Raw genomic sequence first — 17,572 nt, 5'->3', positions numbered from 1 at the left:
GTCTAAAATGTTAATTAAAATCAAGTTTGGAATAAAAGTTAAGGGTAATAAAAGGGAGAGTAGTACAATTTCGCATTTATTATACATGGATGATATAAAATTATTTTCGAATTCTGAACAAAATTTAGAGAAAATGATCGAGGTAGTTAAAAACTTTTCAGATGATATCAAAATGACTTTTGGTTTAGATAAATGTAGAACGATCCATATAGAAAAAGGCAAAATTTTAGGTGGGGACGAGAGTATATTTAGAAATTTCCAAATTACTAGTATGAAAAGGGATGAGGTTTATAAGTATTTTGGATACCCACAATCAAATAGATTAGACCATACTAGTATTAAAAATGATATTAGGAATAAATTTCAAACTAGGATCAGGAAAATTTTAAAATGCAATCTATCTGCTGAAAATTTAGTAAAAGCAATAAATACTTGGGCAATACCTCTATTAACGTACTCATTTGGCATAATTAAATGGTCTAATACAGATTTAGATAACTTAGAAATATTAATTAGAACAACTCTAACAAAGTTTATTTGCCATCATCCAAATTCAGCTATAGAACGAATTAATTAACCTAGAAATTTAGGAGGTAGAGGTATAGTCAAAATAACTTCTTTGAAACATAATCAGGTAGAAATGCTAAGATATTTTTTCCATAGAAAAGCTCATACCTCAGAAATGCACAAAATAATTTGCAAGGCAGATAGAAATATTACACCTTTAAATTTATACGATGAGAATTCCAACATTTTCATAAATCCCAACCAGGAATTATTAGATTCCTGGTCAAATAAAATTTTACACGAAAACACTTTAATTATCTCAATCAAACGTTTGTTGACAAATTTTCGTCAAACAAATGGTTGAGTATTGGAGAGTTAAGCGCAGAAATAGAAGGATTTATGCTTGCTATTCAGGATAGAGTCGTTAATACTAAAAATTATAGGAAGCATATAATCAAAGATACAAATCAAATTGATGATTTGTGTAGAAAATGTTTGGCTTTTCCGGAAACTATAGAACATATTATATCTGGATGTTCTATATTACCACAGTCCGAGTATACATTTAGGCAAAATTAAGTTTTAAAAATAATTCATCAAAGTTTGGTAATTAAACATAACTTGATTGACTGCCGTAATATAGTACCATATTATGAATACGAACCAAATTCATTTTTAGAAAACGATTTTTTTTAAATATATTAAGATAAAACTATACTAACAGACTGAACGATTAGTCATAATAGACCCGATATAGTTTTACATGACAAAATAAAAAAAAAACTTATATCATTGATGTCGCTATTCCAAATTCCTGTAAAATTCAAAAATCTGTCAATGAAAAAATAAGAAAATACACAAATTTAGGAAATGAAATAAAAAGAATTTGGCATTCTGAGACTATAAAAATATTACCATTCGTTATTTCGGCTACCGGCATTATTCCTAGCTCTCTCATTAAAAATTTAGGCGTATTAGATCTATCAAAAAATTTATATATAAAGATGCAAAAGTCGGTCATTTTGAATACATGTAGGATAACGAAAGATTTTTTAAATATTTATGTTGAGGGATCAGTAGGATTTATAGGCCCTGTTAGGAGTTCTACCGAGCCGAACCCTAAATATGAAAATATCTGGAGTCGGTGAATTATTTTCCCATTTGATCTCTGGTGAGTTGACGTGTTGTTCTTGTATTGTTTTGTATTTATTTTGCTTATATAATGCACTTGCATAATGTTGATTGACTAGATGATCATTTGTGGAAAAGTGTGTGGAAGGGTTTAGTTTTTCCTATGGGGAAGATTTAACCCGGACATAAAATTGGAAGTAACAGCCTTGCAGATAAATATTATTAATTTACATAATCATACATAAATATTGTTAGTAAGACTAATACTCGATGCAGCTCCTAAACCTTGCGTGGCTTGTTAAGGTGTTTGTTTTTTTAATAAAAGCAAGACTCTTACGCATATAATGAAATAATTATGTATGCTTGTTTTGTCTAGTGTGTACTTAATGAATTCCGTTCTTGTTGAATTAAATGATTTATGCTGGTCATAAAATAATATAGGAAATACATAATCTTTTCCAGCTGTATTTCTATAAAGATATGTTAATCTATTATTAAGTACTCCAGCTTTTACCGATAATTGTGTAGTTTTTATATTTTTAAAATTTTGTCCTATTATTTTTTTACCTAATTTATTGTGTTACAACATACATTGTTTTAAAATGTGTTTATTATGTACCTACATACCTAACAGTGTTTATATTATGTTATCTTTCTGCTTTTTTAGTTATATAATTGTAATCATTTCTTTATTCAGGGGTTTTGTTTGACAGTTTCATATTTTTCAAATTTGGCTATGTTGTCGGGGATTGGAATTTTAGTAAATAAACAAAAATCCAACAAGGTCGGCGGCCATCTTGAATGTCAGTTTGGGCATTGCAATAGGAAGGTGCAGGCTTGTGGTAATTTATTCTTCCTTCACTGCCTATCCTTGCAGTAACCATTTCATGATGAGTTAGTAAGTTGTATAATGATTAAAAATATCACGTCTTCCATTAAAGCGTCATCAATTGAATATTAATCTAATTTTAGTAATGTTAATAGTATCTAAGTTTATTAAACACTCTGGTCTGGACATTATAGCATTATGGTAGTTATAAAGCTCTATGAGAATATAGATTTATTTGGAAATATTCCCACTTGACCAGTGGCAGTCAACAGTGGCAGCAGTTTGATATTTACTTAGCACTCAAAAGTAACGAGCCGCCACTGCACTTGACATTCAACTTCAAATAGAATCGAAAAATTAAAATGCAAACAGAGCAAAATTTTCAGATGGTTTTTTCTTGTAAACTTTGTTTACCAGTTTATACAAAACAAAAACATATTAAAAATGTTTTTCTCATAATTTATGTAAAGATAATTATTAAAAAAAAACCTTGACCAGGTGGACTGCTTGGCGGTTTTGTTTTACAGATTAATTATTTCAAATGATTGGGGAGTGCCTATGGTAAAACTTTAAATGTTGAGAGAAAGCTTGGTGTTCTCTCTTTTTAAATCTCTATGTAAGAAAAGGAGATAGAACGATTTTTATGAGGACTTGTCATTTGGTGACAGAAATAGCACACTGTCCCGAGTGGTTAAAGATGTATGAACATTTACTGGCTGTAGAAAGGCTTAGTTTTCAACTTTCAGAGAATATATTTTTAAATATTATTTAAAAATTCTAAATAAAGTGACGTGTTTCAAATACGTCTCATTATATAAGTTGTCCAGGGCAAAGTGCACTAACTTCGGGTGGTAATTTTACATGATAGTACAAATAAAAAAGTTTAAATACTTTTTTGAAATTCATAATGTAGTTTTTAGGTAAAAATGTTGAATTGTTCATATGGATGAAACAAAAATTCTTTGGAAAAATATTTTATTAAAAAATAATATTTTTGTATGAAAAAAAAAACAATTGAATTTCAAAAAAGTAATTCACCTTTCTCGCTTCAACCATCATGTAGAAAATCACCTTCCGAAGTTAGCACACTTTACCCCGGACATCACATATACATAATATTGTTAAGAATATTTTAAACCGATTTCTGTTTTCAGAAATATTTATTGGTAAATAATTCTTTGTGATAATCGATACTTAACTTGTGGTTACCTTGTTTAACTAATTGTGTTTGCTATTTTTCTTTGTAGCTGTCGTAGGGTATTTGAAATTAAAAACTTGTAAGTTAAATTAATCAGTGTTTTATTTCTGAAAGTCACAAACTTTTGTATTTGTCACCTAAGTTTCATGAATTCATTTTCGACCCCGTCCATTTTGAACCTACGGTGATCGAGTGCTGACATTTTATGGTCCAAAACGATTTTTTTTTCTAAAATTTAATTTATTAAAATTTTCAGGAAATTTTAGTTTGGCCTTGTGCCGCACGGATTTTCTGAAAATCTTCATATAAAAATAGAATAATTTAAAAAAAGACGTCTTCGGCTACAACAACATAAATAATGCCATTTTTTGTAATATTAGCACTCTAGTGCAGTGCTCCGCAACCTTTTCTCACCTAAGACACACCAAAATTCTTCCTAGAATTCCGCGGCACACCAGAAGATAAAATATATAGGTATTAAATTGATACACAATTTTTTTATTTGTAAAGTATACATACATATAACTATAACATATTAATGTATTATTTAATAATAATTATAAAATAATAAATTAATGTGATACCTGCGCTTGTTTCAATGAACACAAAAGTTTTATATTCGGCTCGATTTTTGACAGCACGACTTTTAAACATGACCGCTTATCATTTTTAATTATTAAAAACGTTGAAAAACTTTGCTCACATAAATATGTCGTTGAAAATGGAAGTAGTGTTAAGATTGCTTTGTCGAAAATGCGAGGATATTCGTAAAGGATAACGTTAATCCAGAAAACATCTAATGGAACTTCGGAAAAGTGAAGTTTTTAAATCATGTCATTATATAAATCTGTAAATTCTTCTCGAATTACATAGAGGAGGTGTTTCCGTAAAATTTATTGCATTGGTTGCAAAAGGATTTCGAATCCAATCTTATTGTTCCGTATTAATGGAACAAAAATACAGATCAAATTTGTGCTGAAGCATACTTAAATGTTCTTGAGCCAGATCCACAATTAATTGTCTGTTTTCAATTGTACTTTGGTACATTTCCAAACATCCTTTTTGCGACTCTTTCTGCCAAACTCGTTTTTTTTTCAACCCTTGTAATTTGTATTTTTTATTAAGTTCATTCAAATGCTCGAATATATCAGCCATGTATACAAGTTTAATCAATCAGTAATCATCATAGAGGCGCTGATATAGTTCGTGCATATTTTGATTTAAAATAAACTCACGCACCTCGTGATGAAGTTCAAACAATCTAGCCAAAACCTTGCCTTGGGATATCCAATGTATTTCAGTATAAAACAACAGGGATTCATATTCGGCTCGCATTTCAGCACATAATATTACAAAAATTCTGTACTACATTTTGAAAAATAGACAATATTATGAAAAATAATTTGTCATTGTGTATTAAATACATAGTGAAATATTGTAAAATGTCAAATACATTGAATTTGACCGCGGCACACCTGTGTCCGGCTTACGGCGCACCAGTGTGCCACGGCCTTAGAGTAATAATATACTAATAGTATAATAGTATATTATTACTCTAAGGCCACGGCACACCGGTTGCGGAGCACTGCTCTAGTGAACCAAAAGTAACGAGCCTTATGTTTAAATGTTTATAATTAACGAAAAGGTGCTGGTGCAATTTACAGATTACAATTCGTTTATTTGCAGATTCTGCATAGCTCAGGACAGAAAAAAGGGGATTTTTTAAATGCATTTATGATAGTAGATTTTAAACACGAAATTCTTTAGAATTTACTTTTAATCTGTAAGAACCGGTAAAAATATTCAATAAATAAAAATAAAAAAATTTATGGCCAACATGTAGATAATACAGTACTTGATAAAGTTACACTTTGATTTTAGTGTTTAAAATCCCAGTACCTTTTTGTTTTAACTATAACATTTTATCCAAAATCAATTTATTTTTGTAGATTAATTAGGTAAATTGCTTGCTTACAAAGATAAAATAGCATGTGTTTATGATTAGAATATTAATTTAATTATTTATTTTCGCCATCTGTTGGAATTTTGGTCAATCAAGTAATCACAAACAAGTGTTACGACTACTGCCATCTATGTGTATCAACATAAAGCTCATCCCAATATTCGTAATATAAACAAGGTTACTTAAAACTACCATAGAGAAACCCTTGAATTAATAAATTACATCGATTTATAATGAGTTAGCCCGAAACCGTGCGGTCCGGTAAGGAATCGACATAAACGAGTACTTTACTTTATTTGCAAGGCAGATACAAACATTACACCTTTAAATTTATACGACGAGAATGACATTTTTTAAAATCCCAACCAGGAATTCCTGGTGAAATAAAATTATTCACGGAAAACACTTCAATTATCTCAACCAAACGTATCTCGTATAATGCACTTGCATAATGTGGATTGACTAGATGATCATTTGTGGAAAAGTGTGTGGAAGGGTTTAGTTTTTCCTGTGGGGAAGATTTAACTCGGAGATTCCTGGACATGTTAGCTTCGTGGGTAACGATATTGCGGATTAATTAGCAAAACAAGGAGTATCTAACCCGATTGTTACCCTCGTAAACCACATTCCTCTCTCTGAATTTTTTTCCACTCTCAAAGATAGATCCCGCAATGTTTGAAAAGAGTATTGGCACATTCCTAGTCAATCCAAGGGAGCCTGCTATGCCTCAATAAAAAGGAATGTCCCATAAAAACCGTGATTTCAACAATTCCCCATTTCTCACTTATTCGAAAGAGGATTGTTGTACAGACAGACATTGTTCCATTTCTTCTCACCTTTTTAAAATTCTGTGCTTGACTCCTCAGATTGTATATTCTCTGTTCTAGAAGTGGGAACTAGAGATCACACATTTTTTGGTTGTCCTTCTCTTAACAAATATCCTCTCTTCTATCAAGCCTTATCAAAAATTGCCTCCCCTCTATTAAATATATCATCTCTTCTAAGTCTGAATTTGACTCAAATCTTCCATAAAATATTGAAATTTGCCAATTTAAATAAAACTAATACATAAATTCACCTTCCCTCTCTCCATAATTTTAAACGATGGCCTAGAACACGCTTGAAGGGTGAAAGCAGGAACAATTGAAAAAGAAAGAAACTACTATTTCATCTTTTATTTCGACATAAACTTAACATTTGTACTGATCTGCTTATTCATTAAATTTATTATGTAGTCTACAAGACTTTTGTCTGTATACTATTCTATTATTTGTTGGTTGTGTGTTCCTAAAATTGTTGACTATTGGTGAACCGTTATTAGTGTACCTCTTCAATACATTAACCTGAAAAAAATAAAAATTACTTTATTAAAAAGAATCACGAAAACAAAAAAAAAGCTGTATGAAAAGTACCCACTCTTTTCGGCCGGAGATTAGCTGTGTCAGTTTTTCAGTAATTCATGTCAGAATTTGTAGGTCATTTAGGTTTCACTTTAGCAATTGCAGCAGGCCACCCTGAGTGGGGCATTGCTTAGGGACCCAATTTGTCAAGTCTAATATATCTAATCAAATAGTGTTCAGTTATGGAGAGCACCCATAGTGTTAAGGCATACCCTCAACCTCATGCTCTTTCATAGATTGCAGTAATTTAATTATTTTGGGAAAATCGGTGATTCAATCCAATAATGTATTTGTATGCCTTTCTTGAAAGAATTGAGTTTGTATACGGACAAAACTATTTATTCATATTCATATTGCTTATGTACAGCCGCAAAAAAATAATTCATCTTAATATTAAAGCATTATATGCAAAATGTATTTGTCCTAAAATAATTAAATAATCTATCTATGAAAGAGCAGATTATAAATTCTTTTCAGATTTTTTTTTTACACCATCCAACATTTTGTCGCACGGGAACGGGTCGTTTCTACGATAAACTCAACACACTTTACCACACTCTTGAAAAGTGGTGTAAAAAAAAGTTGCATAGGTTAAATTATGTTAGGTTTATAGGACAGTTTTTTTTTTTCACCACATTCAATAACTATAAATCACTTTTCGAAAGTGTGCTGAATTGCCACTGTCCAAGTTGCCACGGAACCGTTTGGCTGTGGAGTGATTTGCCAACCTCTGTATTTCCTTTCTCCTACAAGATGTGTCTCTTCAAGAATCAGGTTCACTCCTTACTTTCCTCTCTAAAGACACTCCAAACAGCATCCCAAAAGCCCCAGGACCTTCTGTGTACAGTTAATGTTAAATAAACATTTATAATAGAGGGTTTTCCAATAAGAGGTGTTATTTTAAATAGCCCGCTATTTCGGTAGATGTTACTTTTAAAGCTGTCATTTTTTAACATTTGATAAGTAAAAACGACGCCATTAATAAAAATGGAACTATACACGCTTCAACAACGCATTGAAATTATTAAAATTCACTTGAGTGAATCAAATGCAAATCATCTTGAGTGATGGGGCCCATTTCCACATCGGTGGCTTCGTCAAAAAATTGTCGCATCTGGGGCTCGGAAAACCCAAATTATTGTTGAAAAGCCTCTCTATCTTCAACGTGTGACTGTTTGGTATGGTTTATGGTCCGGCGGAGTCATTGGACCCTACTTTTTCGAAAATGAGGCTGGAGCAACAGTTACGGTGAATGGATTGCGCTATCAAGAGATGATAAATATTTTTTTCTGGCCGGAATTGGATGGTATTGATCTGGACAACGTTTACTTTCAACAAGACGGCGCTACGTGCCATACAAGCAACGAAACCATTGATCTTTTACGATTGGATATCAAAATAACACCTCTTATTGGAAAACTCTGTACTTACGAATCCATAAGGTATAGGTAAAGGCTTTTCGAAAACAATCCAGCGCACATTCTCGTTGCACTGCGGTGTGGTCAGTGAACCCATGTAGGTGTAATAGTGACTCCTCCAGGGCATCTGTACCAGTCGCAAGGGGAACACTGCCGGGAAAATCAGCTGGCCTTTCTGTGCCTTGTACAGCGTGGAGAGCATGGACACCACGGAACCCATCACCAGTTTTGAAGGCTGGAATTCATTGTAAATTGTAAAATGGTTTAGGCAGGCTCTTCTTTTCATCCTTAATAAGATTTTATTTTTATTTTGTTTATTTTAATTTTATTTATTTGGGAAAATCAACAGATTATTTACATATATAAGAATAAACTAAATAATAAAGATAAAATCCAATAACAGATTTTCACTTAAAATTATAATAATAATTAAGAATATTAAAAATAAAAACTAAGGATTCTGTACCCGTGGCCTGAGAGATTTACAAAAAATACAATATTGTAAATAATAAATAAAAAATAATAGAAGATGTAAGAACACAAATAAATAAAAATTTAAAGTTAACTGATATACTAACAACCAGTTAAATTTCAAAAAATTAAAGTAAACTGATATACTAATAAATAATAATTTCAAAAATTTAAAGTTAACTGATAGCTAATATTCAAAACATAATGTATTGTGAAATTTCAACACAGCAGCAATCAATAAAAGCACTACACAATAGCAATAATAACAATATAATAAATGTATACCTACAACTAAATTGAACACATGAGTATAAATTGGAAGGTAAGTAACTGGAAAGGATTCAAAGCAACAACATGATAACTTCCTGTAGAATATTTTAAATTATTTAATGTTGGTTATTACATATCTTTTAATCTGAGTTTAGGGACTTCCCGACCTAACTCTTCCTCATATCCTTCCCCTCCCCACTATCTTAATCTTCACAGCATACCCTAATTGGGGATGCCATAGTCAGCACTAGCTCCAGATGGTTGGGAGCAGTTGGACCAGGCCCGAATTTAGAAGGCCAGGTGCGAGTCGGTCAGAGTTAAATATCAAATTTTCACATGTTTACCTAATAATAGTTAGGTAGGCGGAAACAAGGTAAGTACAGGTGTACAAATATAAACAGTATAAAAAATATTCTTGCTGTATTTGCTATATACGCCGAAAGGTCCTACGCGTATCGTAGGACCTCTTGGCGGAGTGAGAGGGGACTACGGGTAGATATTATAAAAAAAAAATCGAACCAATTTGAACTACCATCTCCAATACCTGCATGAATAATGTAACATTAAAAATACCTATTTAATTTGCTTCATTTATCAGCCAAACGACGCCTGGCTTGAGTAAGATTTTGGAGCCCCTTGTCAAAACCAGTAGATGCCTAGTTAGGTGATCACTATAATCAATAATATTATGATGATTTGTATTTTTTGTAGCGCCGTTTTTATGAAAATAAATCTCAAGGGAGATGTGCTAGGACTGTTAGGTGTAAGGTATTATCGGGGCGGACTGCTGCAATTGCGACCGCTTAGAGCCGGCGAAGAAAAGTGATGAAAAAGGCCAATAAACCTAACCCTACGTAACCTATTTAAGCTAGTATTTTCATCATTTTTCTTGACTTTATATCACTTTTCAAGAGTGTGTAAAATTGCCACTGTCCTGAGTTGCCCGGTTACCCTTCTATGCAACATCATAAAGACATGTTATCTGATTAATTTGTTAGCAATTTAAGTAATGAGTTGAGTAAGAAGGAAAGAGCGGTGGGTAAGAAAAAAGGATCAAGGAAAGTTAGCAATAACAGGACCGTAGTTTTCCCGTCTACAAATTCTATGCAGTATCTTAGAAATACGTGTTTAGAGAATAATTTGTTAACATGTAATATAGATTTTGTTGGTCGTGACCATAGAATAAAAAAGAAAACTAGAAGTGTCTTCAATACAAATTTGAATGGAAACAAATGACCTGGTTCTAGACCAAGTATCTACGCCTTTCTTTCATTTTGCATTTCCCATCTTACTTAAACTCTCTTGACATCGTAATCTCCAAGCATTTGAATTTTATAGTTGAAAGGAAACAGAATAGGAGAGAAATTATGTAAACTGAGTTGATAAATAGTTGAACGGTGGAAGTTTGAGTGATGATATGAAACAAACTATTTATCCATTGTGTTTGTGCCCTGCTGAACAATGGACACCGAGGAAGTACCTACTATAAAATTTAATGACTTGAACGGGTAATTAATGGATGTATTTATAACTTACGAGTATTATGCTACCATTATTATGAAATTGTTCATAAATTATAGTGGTTATTGTGATATCACGAAGTCCGATGCCTCCGTTTAACAATAAAATTAACGAATAACAAGTAATAACAATTAACCCAAGGTTAACCCGTGAGTTATGTTAATTTAATATGTAACGGAAGTACTTACCCACCTTGCACAAATTAAATGATTTTTTATTCTGTGGTAATAAATAGTTGGCGAGAAAACACATTTATGGCTAGATAATATTTCATTTTCTTTGGTCAGGTAATCCAACAATGATAAATACATTCTCTGGCCTATTCTTAAAGTATTAGAGTCTAAAATTAAAAGGTTTTTATTTTCAATAATGTCCGTTAGTTTTACGCCGGCGACCAAATTCTTGTATTGATAATATTGAAAAATAAATACACCACTAAAGTACATTTTTGACCAAAAAACTAAATTTTGACAGACACAAACTAAAATTAATAGACTAGTTAGACGAGCATACACCACATAAAAAAACTTAGTCGATAGGTACAAGGTTTGGACGAAGACACCACAAATACCAAGTAGTACAAGTATTCAACAATCTTCACATTCGACTCAAAAAAATGAGGGATTCAAAAAACTTTTCACAAACAAAATTAAGATATTGATCTCTAAATAACATACCAGCTTTCTAATATTTTTCTTTTTAGAATAATTTGCGATGCAATTTTGACCTTAATGCTTCGAATAATGTGTGAAAAACAAAATCGGCATCGCTTGAGCTGATACAACTTTAGATTCCACTTTTGATTTTGATGAATGGCGCCTCAATAAAGTCTTAATATTTTATTAAAAAAAAACACTTTCAACGCAACGATATTTTTATTTTTGTACTGACCATAATTACGATTTCCACGGATCAAGATCGAGCTTATCGATCTTCATAATCTGTTTTAAATAGATTCTGAATTAACTGATTATTTACTTCGAAGAGCCGGTTGATGGGGTAATTTTCACAAGCTATGAATACCGTTAAAATGTGTGGAAGATTTAAAGTTTATTTTTCCGATTCTCATCATCGTATTAAACATGTGTAATTTTTATATTTTCATCTATAATTATTGATTTTAAAAACGATCTATAACGCACATTTCGAAACGGCTCCAACCGGGTAGAACGTCATTATGATTATATATTATTATTATATTATAACATTGGCCGGCGTGACGTCAACGTGTGATGAAAGGCTTTAAATCACAGTGGAAAAAAACAGATAAACCATAGCTGCAAAAAAATATGCAAATTATTTATGAAAAAGGACATGCTAACGACATCTGGCGGAGAAAGAATTGATCCAGCTTGCTTGCAGTAGACTCCTGTAATAGTTGAAATTAAATCAAGGTTCCGGGACGAAAGCAGAGAGGTCGTAAAATCGTCTAGGACGACTGGTACTTCCCCTTTCCTAGGCCTAAAAATAAATATTGAATTTTGTCAACCAATAGATTTGAACAAAGAGCTATAAAAATTTTGAATAACCAATCAGTGAAGGAAGAGGCGTGCATCTACTACAGACAAAGGAATAAACTTTGGATCGGGCAATAAAATAGATAATTAACGACATTTCGATTCTCACAGAAATTAGAGGTGAACGCACTTTAGGATCAACATCGACTTTCAAGGTGACAAACTCCTGGGAATGTTTACAATGACTGAGACATTCATGAGATAGCGAACCATAGAAAATCGAGTGCTTTGAAGATTTTACAAATTGAAAAACACACGCACGAAAATGCAATGGAAAATTTATAAACGTGATAGTATAAAAAAGGACGGGAAAAGCGAAGGAAAGTTACTGGCAGAATTTTCAACTGTAGTACAATTATTTATGATAGAAGTAGGGTGTCGAGTTCGAAAAAATCGTACTAAAGAGAGGAGTGAGTGTTGGAAATAATGGAAATTAATCGTTATCAATTTAAGATGAAACGGACATATTGGTAAATCAATTTTGAATGAAAAATCTCGCAAAAAAAATACACATTTTAGAAAAGTGCGGCGATCGAATGGAAGGATAATACAGAGATTTTGGACTGCTACGAAGGTCCTAGGGACGTGAAAATCGAGTATCAGAAGAAGACAGTAAAACTAAACATATAGCGATAGATTAGATTCAGGAAAAGTAGACATTTTACATAATTATTAGGTTAGATATATATTAGAGTTACCCAATATTACGGAGGGATCGAAACAAGATAAAAGGTTGGCGGTCTCATGTATATTTTGAAGGATAAACAATCGAAATCCGAACATGATTTTTATTTACGTTAAGGTAATAAACGATTAGAAAAGCGATTAACTTTAACGTTGGGCTTATGAAGTATTTAGATTAGGAAAAAGAGATTAAAATTAATAGGTTTGAAATTAAACTAAATTTACGAGTCTAGTACCAAAATTTTAAACGTAAACAGATGTCAATGCATATGTTTTATGTGAATCCTGGTATGAGAAAGATAGAAAATTGGGCGGAGATTGAATAAAACGATAAAAATGACAGATATCCCAGAGTCTAATTAGGTATATCTCCCATAGAAGTGTGGAAAATTATATATTAATTAATAATAGATGAAGTATGAAATTTTCCTGGAGACCACACACATCGGGAAAAGTGGAGAAAAGATAAAAGGAAGGGTAAAGAACGGAGATAAAGAATAATCCAAGTGGAGAAAAGTGATACAATTCAAATTTATCCGTGAAATAAATAAATACGACTTGGAAAATAACTAGTTATAGAGTTATGAGAAATAACAAAAGAATAAAGAAGAAAACTGTGCAGGAAAACGTCGCGAATAATATAAAATTCAAAGTAAAAGGGGAAATTCGAATCTGCGACTTAAAGAAGAGAAAGTGCGGGTGGAAATGGAAAAGCTCATATAAGTGACAATAAAATTAAGTAGAATTTAAACAAATCGAAATTCTAAACTGCATAGTAGGGATTTCAACATGGATTTAGGCATTTTTCGCACGAGATGCATAAAATTGAGATGTATATATATATTATTGAGGACGGACCTATCGCAAATTGAGAAAAAAAAGGAACACAAAATCATGAGAATTTAACTACATTTTGTATGAACACAGGACAAAGGAAGCTTGGGCGATTAACACAGACTTACCCGATTCGGACCCTATCGATTCAGATTTGTGAGATGGAAACTGACCACCGCCTTGAGCCGGAAAGCAGAACATCTTATGGAAGCACAATCGATATTGATGGAAGGGGTGTTCGGATTTACGAGTTGATAGGAGATAGAATTGATTATCAGAGGAAATTCAGATACGTCTTTTGGAACCTGAGAGGGGTATAAAAGATGGAACACATCAGTCAGGAGACAGTCGCGCCGAGGATTCGAAAAGTTGTTACGTGGCAGTACTACGTCTTTGGTAGGATTAACAGTGAAAAATCTTTAAGTGTTAAATTTTAAATAAGCCCTGGACTTAGGAAAATTTTGTGAAAAGTACAAGTGCTAGAGTCAGTGAAATTTAATAAGTCAGTTAAATTAAATCAAACAGTGAAAATAAATACAGTTTAAACTCAGTGCTTTAAAAGTAAAGTGTGAAGTGCTTAAAAGTGTTAAAAGTGGATAGTGCAAAAAGTGTTAAAAGTGAATTTTAAAATTTAAAAATAATTATTTCATTCAAAGTGAAAACATTAGAATTTAGTGGAGAGTTTTATCGTTAATCTAGAGTGAACGGCTTCGCGGATTGATATTTAAAAATAGATTATAATTTTGCATCAATCAAACACAAAAACAAAAAAAAGGGATTCAATAATAATAAACGCTCAAACCTTTGTTCTAAAAGTAACAATTCGAAAAAAAAAAAATAATTGTAGATACTTTAAAATATTGGTGAAAACAGTGAAATTTAGAAGAAAGTTTTAAACAGATATTTAATTTATTCGGAATCGAAATATTTAAAAGTTTGCGCAATTCGGGATGAATTTTCTTATAAATTTATATAAAAAAAAAAAAAAAAAATTAAAAAGAGTGAAAACAACAAAAATAGTTCGACCTAAATAATTTATAATTTTCCGGCGCATCTATATCACGAATTTTAAATATCAGCTAATTTATATGAATCGAGCAAGAATAAAATATTAAATAGGAATAAATAGTCGAAAAGATTAATTTTGAAATTATTTGAAAAATACAGTTAATTAGGTAGGATTTCTTTGACAAGATTTGTTGTGTGGCACCCAACTGGAAAAATCTTGGTGGGGGGTAAGTTTTCCTTTTATAAATAATTTTCAGGACCTAGGAGTGAGGAGATACAGCTGATTATGGTATATCAATTAAATTATTAAAAAAACAACAAAACAAAGCATTACACATTAATATATGTATATTATGTATTTATTTATATAAAATAAAGTAATATATTGTATATAAAGAATAAATATATATGTAATGTATTTATATATATGTATTTTATTTTATTAATCAAAACATCGGAATGGTAACGATTTAAAATACCTACTCATGGACATATCTATATTATTGAAAAAGAAAATATGTATTTATTAATATTCAAGACCATGTAGAATCATATACCTTATATTTATTTATTAATATATGTAATCTTATTTAACGTATTTTGACAATCGAGATATGTGTACATAAATATATTTATATTATTTTCACCTAACTTCTAGTAAATTTACTAAATTCGGGAAATGAAATAAATAGTTTAACTTCAATAAAGGATTTAAAAATATTTTAATTAATAGTGCACAATAAAAGTAAAGAGGCACAAATGACTTCTAAGGAATTTTAAAATAAACAAATCTCACATTTAGGTTAGTGTGTCAGGAGATGTTTATATTATTTGTTTACAAATAAAGAGCTCACTGGAGAATTGGGTCAACTGCATAGTTTGGAAACGACCTTGGCCGTAACTAGATAATTTATCGGAGTTATAAGGATAAACATCAGGATGTTATTGTGCAATGTGCAGCGATTTGGGTCATTCACAAATGCTTATCGTTCGCAAACGACAATTGAAAAATCACGGGTTAGCCAGATTTATATTGAAATTACATGAAACATTTAAATATCATTAATTAGTTAGTCACAAAGGATTTTATTAGTTACCTGAAACAGCTGGAAGCTGCGTGCTTACAAATACTTATCATTCACAATCAACAATTGGAAAATCACGGGTTAGTAGGAAGATTTATATCGAATAATTATACGAAACATTTGAATTTTATTGATTGGGTGCTCATACAAAACCCCATCAGTTGCCTGAGACAATTGAGAGTCGAGTACTCTCTAATGTGGCAATCAACTACTTGAAACAAATGGAAAATCACGGGATAGGATGAACAAAATTAATGTTGAACCCTGGAGGTAAAATTTAAAACAAATACAGTTCATCAATAGGAGGCAGTGGTCGCTCCTATAACAAGACCATTAACCAAATCAAATAGAGATGGCGATTCTCTTAAATAAAAACGTCAAAACCAAACAAACAAAAGCCTGGAGTTCGATAGCTCTCCAAAACAAACTATCAAATAAGACCTTATTCTACTAGTATTTATTAGTATAACCTTATTCTTACGTATATATTCGGTCACCAATCCTAGAGTTTCGCAGAACTCTTCGTGCGAGATCCGAGCTCGGAATGCGAGGTAGATAGCCTCGTATTGCGAGTTATAAACCTTTCCCAAACTGTATGTATACATATATTTATTCGTATGTACTGTTTACTGGAGAATGCGGACCTGCATACAGCTTGCATTTTAGGTCTTATAGACCACTCTCGCATTTTCTTTTAAACGTGGAATGAGGATTCACGACCCGTAAGTCCACACCAACCGTGAGTATATGATTGTATATAGGACGAAACCGGTTCGCCCTAAGTAAATTGTAGTCCAAGGAGGAGTCGGAATTTGGGGGTTTCGAGACCCGAGGGGAAACTTGAAGGCAGTACATGATGACGTGGAAGGCTTTTTGGGACGCGATAACTTAGGTATCAATCAAAGAGCCGTGTCAAAGGATTGTGCAAATTTCTTGTTGACTCACGATCATCTCGTTTACTTGCAGGAGGATTTGGAGCCAAATTATGCCAGCAAATGGGCTATTCCGAGTTCGTCAAATATGCAATTAACTAATTACATTAACCTACTAAATCAATCTTTACATGTACCTTATAGCAGCAGAATCATAAAGGAGTGGCGCCAGACAGACACAAGAGTTTACCAAAATCAAATTTACTAACAATTAACCATTTGAGTTATATCAAATTACCTGTCCAAATAAACATGTATAATATCTTTTATCAGCGTTTAACTACGATTTTGTTAGGGTGCAGGGAATCAGAATAATTACAATAGGAAAGTTAGCTCATCCAGAGAATTCATTTAAGTCTAGGTTTGCAATGGAAAGACCAATTAAATTGTGAAACTCAACACCTCGATCAGAACCAAGGGGGTTACCACAAAAATGAAGGTAATTAAAATCCTATATCATAAATCAAAAAAATTACACAACGTTTGATGGAATTTAATTACAATATAAATACGGAAATATTTGCGTTCAAGTTCGTAAATAACGTATTAATTAGTTGAGTACATATGTCTATGAAGATATATAGTACAAGAGAGCTTTAAGTAGCTTTCTGTAGATATCAAAGAAAAGGGTCCAATTTTCATGGAGGCTTATGTGTTGTAGGGGAGGAATTTTCCATCCCTGCGAACACATATGCAAAGCCTTAGAAAAAAAATTAAATATCGGTCATAGCCAAGAGAGAAGAAAATTTTATATTGTTTTAAACAAAGTAAAAGAAAATGGTGAAAAGGCGAAAATACTACAAC

General features: G+C 31.9%; 1 protein-coding gene across 1 annotated transcript in view; it reads right to left on the bottom strand.

The window, feature by feature from the left end:
- The window catches only part of LOC149423064 (carbonic anhydrase 2-like), a 75,099-nt gene that overhangs the window by 15,184 nt on the left and 42,343 nt on the right, over positions 1-17,572 (bottom strand). The window contains exons 9-10 of the mRNA XM_089633042.1: positions 8,460-8,681; positions 6,955-6,971 (exon numbers count right to left, since the gene is read on the bottom strand). Of these exons, the coding sequence (XP_089489168.1) occupies positions 6,955-6,971; positions 8,460-8,681 (239 nt within the window). The remainder of the gene's footprint in view (positions 1-6,954; positions 6,972-8,459; positions 8,682-17,572) is intronic.

The sequence above is a fragment of the Hesperophylax consimilis genome, chromosome 6, assembly GCF_061612785.1.
Source record: "Hesperophylax consimilis isolate HC1 chromosome 6, BYU_Hcon_1.0, whole genome shotgun sequence".
Classification (NCBI taxonomy): Eukaryota; Metazoa; Arthropoda; class Insecta; order Trichoptera; family Limnephilidae; genus Hesperophylax; species Hesperophylax consimilis.
This window is presented reverse-complemented; position numbering and strand designations above follow the sequence as displayed.